Source organism: Penaeus monodon, unplaced genomic scaffold (assembly GCF_015228065.2).
Source record: "Penaeus monodon isolate SGIC_2016 unplaced genomic scaffold, NSTDA_Pmon_1 PmonScaffold_1183, whole genome shotgun sequence".
Lineage (NCBI taxonomy): Eukaryota > Metazoa > Arthropoda > Malacostraca > Decapoda > Penaeidae > Penaeus > Penaeus monodon.
The window spans coordinates 20,384-27,500 of NW_023640636.1; the positions used below are offsets into that span (position 1 = coordinate 20,384).

At 50.7% G+C, this 7,117-nt stretch overlaps 1 protein-coding gene across 1 annotated transcript; it reads left to right on the forward strand.

Moving 5' to 3' along the window:
• Window positions 1-3,908: 3,908 nt before the first annotated feature.
• Window positions 3,909-5,431, forward strand: LOC119568967. The gene is made up of 4 exons (XM_037917347.1): window positions 3,909-3,936; window positions 4,027-4,367; window positions 4,486-4,914; window positions 4,976-5,431. Exons 1-4 carry the CDS (start codon window positions 3,909-3,911, stop codon window positions 5,429-5,431), a joined length of 1,254 nt encoding a protein of 417 aa, XP_037773275.1.
• Window positions 5,432-7,117: the final 1,686 nt, after the last annotated feature.

Consider the following 7,117-nt stretch of genomic DNA (forward strand, 5'->3'; position numbering starts at 1 on the left):
TTCCTTGGCATCCCTGACTGCTTCTTAAGAGTCTGTAGGAGGGCTGGGTTTTGTCAGTGATTCTTTGCCTTCGACTGTTTTCTGCACTTGTTCACTCTGTGGTTGACATCCTTAATCTTGTCATTAAGTACCAGTATCTTTATAACTCCTGACCATGGCCGAGTGTGAGACTACTTGATTTATGGCACTGATAAGTCTGGCTTCAAGCACCTCCACATTTTTACTCTGTGGGGGTTTATTGCTTCAAAGACAGTGGGGCCAAGGCATTCTGAAAGGCTTACCGGTTGCCCTTGTCTGTTTTCCATCTTGGATTTGCTTGTGGCATTTGGGCTGGGCCAGCATCCATAAGTAACAGTGCCATAATGGTCACTTGTGACAGGCTCATTGGCACACCATCTAATTCTCTCCACCAGAGTCGCCAGCGTTGGCTCTTGGCTATTGAGAAGAGCGATCACGAGGAAAGTCTCAAGCACATTGGCTATGTGATGGCTGGCCGCATTTGGTGCCCTGCAGGGAGCTAGGATGGGGTGGTGTGCATTGAAGTGTCTACCCCTATGATCACTCAGTTTTGTGCTGCAGTAGCACAGACCTAGATGATGTCTAAGCTCCTACAGCCTGGCTTGCTGTACACATTGTACACTTCAAGGGGCCCCCAGCCAGGGTGAAACTCAACAGCAAGAGATTCAACACCTCCCACAGTGCAGTACATCGGCTATTGCAGAGCAAGGTGTTGTTGCTCTGACCAGGGTGATCAAGCCTCTTTGGCCAGCTGTGCTTGGCAACATGAAGACATGATACCCTGAGAAGCGAACAGTCCCCTCTGTTAATGTCTCCTGGAGCATGACAGTGTCAATGTTCCTTGATCGCACTATTGCGTGGAGGATGGCATTTCTTGTATTGAAGTCATAGATGTTCCATTGTAGTATGCTTAGATTGTTTGTCATAATGTTACTCGTGATTGTTACATCAGAGACGTATTCGGATTCAGAGTCTGTTATATCGGAGTCTGACAAATCCATTGCTGTTTGTCAAGCTATCCATGGGTCCAGTGGGAAGTGGAGAGCCTTTGGAACGTCTGACTCTTGTGAGTTTGTTTTTTCTCACTTCAGGCTTTGTCTCTGTATCTTTTCTCTTTGCTGACTTTACCTGGGTAAGGTCAGCTTGTTCTGGCACTGGCTGCATAGATTCAGCCTGTTCTGGCTCTGCCTGTGAGGGCATGGCCAGGATTGTAGTCGGGAGGGGAGTCTCTTCCTGGGGTGAGGGTGGGGCTGCTTTGGCTCTGTTCAGCTTCCTCCCTTTCAGGACTGCAACAGTCTGGGTCATTGCCATCATGGCGACTGCGACTGCCTTCTCCACCTCCTCACTCGACCTCCCCAAAGCTGTTGCTACTGCAGTGACTACAGCAGTCAACAGGAGAGTCATCTTCCTCATCAAAGAAGAGATTATCATCTCATGGGGAGGCTTTTGCAGTGCTCTTTGAACCTTTATTCCTGTGATTCTTTTTCTGCACTTTTGAAATTGTTGGAAACTCCTTTTTATTGGAGATATCCAGTGTCAGCTGTGGAGAGCTTCCTTCCTCTTTGATCACCAAATATCGGATACCGGTGACAAATCTCTCACCTGACCTCCTTCTCTCTGTCAACAACCTCCTCAACAACCCTGAATACAACACCTACGAACTCCTCAAGGAAGCAATCCTGCAGCGAGTGGCGCCCTCTCCATGAAACGCATTGTGCACCCTCTTCACAATAACGTCACCAGACGGCCGTACTCCCTCCGAGATACTCAGACACATACAGCGCACCTTCGCCCGTGCCAACACACACCTGCCGCCCAATATCCTGCGCTTGATGTTCCTCCATCGAGCAACTAGCCTCGAAAGCTGATGACATCCTGGCCATGCAGAACACTGCCCAAATTCTCGCGCTTCTCGCACATTGGAGGCTGCCAACTGCTCACCCATCAACGTATATGGCACCCCGCACTTGAAGCTGACGTGGGTTTTCCTGGTCGCTGACGTTCAGCAACCAATCCTGGGAGCAGACTTCCTTGTGCACCATGGCTTCACAGTGGACCTAGAACAGGGAGTCCCTAGTACACCAGTCTGGGGCCCGCAACTTCGCCTCATCAGCCCTTGTACGCGCCCCTCACATCTACACAGTAATACCCAATGAATGCACCTATCAAGCTATGCTTTGGGACTTCCTAGTGCTGATGAAGCCCATTAACATGGCAACAACACCGCTACACACTGTCACACACGACATCGTCACGACTGGGCCACCAGTCTATTCCTGTTGCAGGCCCCTTTCACCAGACCGTTTCTGTATCTACATTCAAAAGTCCTCTACTCATGTTCCCCCTACACCCCTTTCACTTACTACCTCCCAATTCTCCCCAACCCTTCTGCTCCATCTATATCAACCCCCATTCCATCCCTGCTATCGCCTCCAGTCCCTCCCAGATACACATGAATCCTTTCCTTCACCAATGACACCCCTACTGATACTTTACTTCCTTCCTATCATCCCGTATTTCATCCCCAAGCTCCTACCATTTTTGCCCTTATCCCTCTTCTATGTAGGTGTATTTTCTAGTTTCTGTTCTCGCAGACATGATCTCCAAGAGACTTTTCTTACACATCCTCCTGTACCAATTCACAATTACCATTATATCTCTTCCTCACACTCATTTTCTGTCTCATCTACATATCCATCAGAAAACATCGCCTGTTATATCTTTCAAACCACTGTCCCTTGCACAGTCATTTTCTTTGCTGCTGAATCACAGTTATTTCAGTCTATTTCTCCCCTTTCCACCCCATGAACTTTGTTGCCTTTGAAACTCTATTTTCCTAACTAAAATCACCTTTCCTCATAGTAGATTATACTGTTTAGGGTGAACCCAACACTACCTCCCATGGCCAATCCTTAGAATGCTTCCTCTCCACAACTGACAGTATTCTTAATTCAGATTGCTCCCCATCTCTCCATTTATACTTTTTTTGGTCAATTCTAAACCACTTTCCTGTTCTTCATGTTTCTACTTCATATGTCCTGCTTGAGCACATGAGGGAGCTCGGAATCATATGCCCTTCCAGCAGCCAGTGGGCATCCCCCCTGCACCTTGTACAGAAGAAAGACGACGATTGGCGACCTTGTGGTGATTATCGCCATCTCAACACAGTTACCGCGCCGGATTGCTACCCTCTCCCGCACCTTCACTCCTTCACACGTGAACTCTCAGGATGCATGATCTTCTCCAAGATCAACCTTGTCCGAGCATACCACCAGATTCCCATCGTCGAGGAGAACATCCCAAAGACAGCTGTAACCACCCTCTTCGGCCAATACGAATTTCTTCAAATGCCGTTCGGCCTCCGCAACACCTGCCAAAGTTTCATGGATGATGTCACCTGTGGACTACAGGGTGTTTTCGTCTACATCGACGACATTCTCATCGCTAGCAGCAGTCGTGAGCACCTCTACGCCCTCTTCGGCCGCCTGCAGAAAGCCGGAGTCGTCATCAATCCTGGTAAGAGTCTGTTTGGAGTCACCTCTCTTACTTTCTTAGGTCACACAATCACCGTAGATGGCATCACCCCAGCTCAGGAGAAGATCAGCAGCATCAGGCAGTTCCCTAGGCCAACAACCAAGAGACAACTTTAGAAGTTCCTCAGTATGATAAATTTCTTCAGGAGGTTCATTCCCAAGTGTGCACCCCTATTGGCTCCCCTACAAAACCTCCTCATCCCATCCAGGTCAAAACGCGGCAAAGACATTACCTGGACCCCTGAGGCGACCAAAGTTTTCGAAATCAGCAAAGATGCCTTAGCCTCGGTGAGTCTCCTCAACCACCCGCAACAGAGGGTAAGGCTCAATATAGCCGTTGATGCCTAGGACACTGCCATGGGAGCTGTTCTGCTGCATGATCCAGGTAAAGGTTGGCAGCCCCTGGCTTTCTTTTCGCAGACTCTCAACCCTCAGCAAAATCGATACAGTGCTTTCGGCAAATAACTCCTTGCAGGCTACACTGCCATCAAGCACTTCCGGGCATATGTCGAGGGCAAAAGACTTCCACATCTTGACTGGATCACAAGCCCCTCACCGTCGCCCTGCACAACAGAAGCCGTCCGCCAGTTCCCACATGAAGAAAGACACCTGGATTTCGTGGCCCAGTTCACCATCGACATACGACTCATCCGAGGCACCAACAACCAGGCTGCAGACGCCCTATCCAGAGTATCGATAGCCATGGTAAGTGCCAGCAACAACCCCATCAACTACTATCTAGTTCGCAGGGAACAGCAACAGGATACGTTCCTCTCCAGGCTTCTCGACGGGGATACCTCTCTTCAGCTGGAACAGGTGCAGCTCCATCCTCTGTGACACCTCACTTGGCCGCCCTCATCATTACATTCCACCATCACTCCGCTGACAATTTTTCGAGGCTTACCATGCTCATTGGGGAATTTGCGCGACCCAGGATCTCATCCACAGCAATGGCCTGGCATCAATAGAGACGTCCGGGAGTGTGCCAGCTGAGTGCCAGCGCAGTAAGATTCACCGGCATACTAAGTCTCCCCCACAGGTATTCCTGGTACCAGACGGCCGCTTCGAACATGTGCACCTCGATGTGGTTGGTCCTCTCCCAGCCGACCAGGGTTACAGCTACGTCCTGACGATGATCGACCAGTTTACCAGGTGGTCTGAGGCCATCCCCATCATGGATATCACTGCCACCACCATTGCCAAGACCTTTATCAGCAGCTGGATCTCTCACCATGGCACTTCTGCAACGGTCACGACCGATCGCGGGTGTCAGTTTGAGTCCAAGCTCTGGAGGCAGCTGATGATTCTCCTCGGCTCGAAGCGCATCCGGACCACGGCCTACCAGCCCAGTGCCAACGGCATGGTAGAGCGCCTACAATGCTTTGCCTTTGGCACTCCTACACATACGGACCTCTTTCAAGTAGGATCTTCAGTGCACCGCTGCCGAGATGGTTTATGGAACCACCATAGCCCTCCCTGTGGACTTCTTAGTTAGCTCCGGAAACCAAAACCCAGGAGCTTTCGGAAAACAGCTTCGTGACCGCATGGCCTGCATCCCCTCCTGTCCGACTCGACCTTCACGGCAGCGAGACATTTACTTACCACCTGACCTCCAAGACTGCTCAGACATCTTCGTCAGGCAACCTACCAAGCCCCCCCCCCTCTGCCCGCCCTACGAAGGACATTTTCTGGTCGTCAAGCGGGACAGGAAGACCATCACCATCCAGCGTCCACGAGGAAAGGACAACATATGCATTGACCGTGTGCAGCCTGTGCATCTTCAGGAACAGTGCAGAGTTTCAAAAATTTGTTTCGCGACCGCTTCACTGGAAGGGGAATGCTATGGTGACCACCTCGCGACGAGCTCCCGCACACGGTAGAGCAGGCTCTTGATGTTTGGCGATCTGGCCCCCGCCGATCACTGTGGAGCTCCTCAGACCTGACCAGTGTGTACATATCGCGGCTGGGCCATTTAAGCCGCGAACCCAGAACCAACACTCACTCATCGGCTAGGCTCTCACCAAAGAACACAGTTGTAAGCTCCACAAATAAAGAGCCAATTTGACTAACCGTAATGTTTACCTAAACCTACAGGGCATACCCTGGTCTCTGGCAACCTGGATTGACAACCAGATTTTTTTCTGCATCTCCAATGCTCTTACCAATTTGTAGGCATTGTCGAAGCCTTCAGTTTTAGAGGGAATCTTGAACTGTGGGAAATACCTAGGGGTCCAGACTCTCCAGCCTGGGTCGTTTCGAACCACCCTTTCAGCTTATATTCTGGGCTGCAGTCGTGGGAGCAGCAGCCATTTTGGATGGTTTAGCTTGTGCTCCCATCTCGGTCAGGGAGGATGTCTGAGGGGTACTCAGAAGTCTCCCTGATTAGGTGCTGTCCTGGAGAGGCCAGCACGAGAGTCCATCTGCTGGACAATCTCATGGACAGACATGTTTTTGGCTGATGTTGCGTCCATTTTAGCAGTAGGTCTGATAGAGTAAACCTGCACTTTGGATTTTCTCTTGCCACTAGAAGCCATGTATGGCTTCAGAGTGACTGCCGTAGTCTGGGCCTTGCATGGTTCATCATCATTTATATCTCTATGTTGTGTGTGTGTGTGGTGGGGGGGGGGGGGGGATTGAAGAAATACTTGCCATAAAATAAGCAGTTATTTCATCCACTAACGCCCCCACCAAGTCCAGCAAAGGAAGTTATATGTTAAAACTAATGTCTAACAGCCCCAGGGGTGGTGAGAGGATATACGCAGCCAATGGCTGTTGTACCGCCACTCAAGGGACCAGTGTGAGTGCCAACGGCGACATTCACTCCTATCCTCCCGAAGGAGACCAGCCGATTGACCTGACTAGGCCACCTGTCTTGCTGGAATAAGGGACCAAAGAGGCGTGTTGCTAGCCACTCAACCTACAGGACTCCTGTCTCCACAGCGCACACCTACCTACACCTACTGTAGGTAGGTGTAAACCTCTGGGGAGAGATCAGAGGGGATGCCCTTCCGCCTACAAGATAGGCATCATTGTTTGGAACCCTTCCTTCCTCTCCCAGCTACCCAAAGGCTGTATCACCTCAGAGAGAGAGCTCTGGTCCTGCACCTCAAAGAGGAGGTTCCAGTGGCAGGACCACAAGTGAAATCTCAGTTCCAGATTCTGTGGCATAGTGCACATGCACTGTGTAAGCATGTAGGGAATGAGGGAGCCTTCTGTCCAATGAGAGAGGCGAGAGGTGTCCGTGTTAGACGGTCAGGTATCTGAAGTGAGTCGAGAGAAGCACCTGCTGCTGAGAATGCAAGGACACAACTGTGGACCTGATGTGACCCGACTTGGGGAAATTTGCTGAACTTCGGGGTTGTGCTGCTACAGGTACTCCCCCTCCAGAGAGTGAGCTAAGCAAGCGAGCAAAATACCATGACATGTCACTCTGGCTGACTCGGTATAGAGGTTACTATGCCGAGCGAGGTCGCGCCAGTGCCGAGTGAGGTGACTGTGGCATCAGCCACAGTACAATGCTATGCCATTTCCTCTAGGGGCTGTCATCAGTCCTCCACCAATAGTAT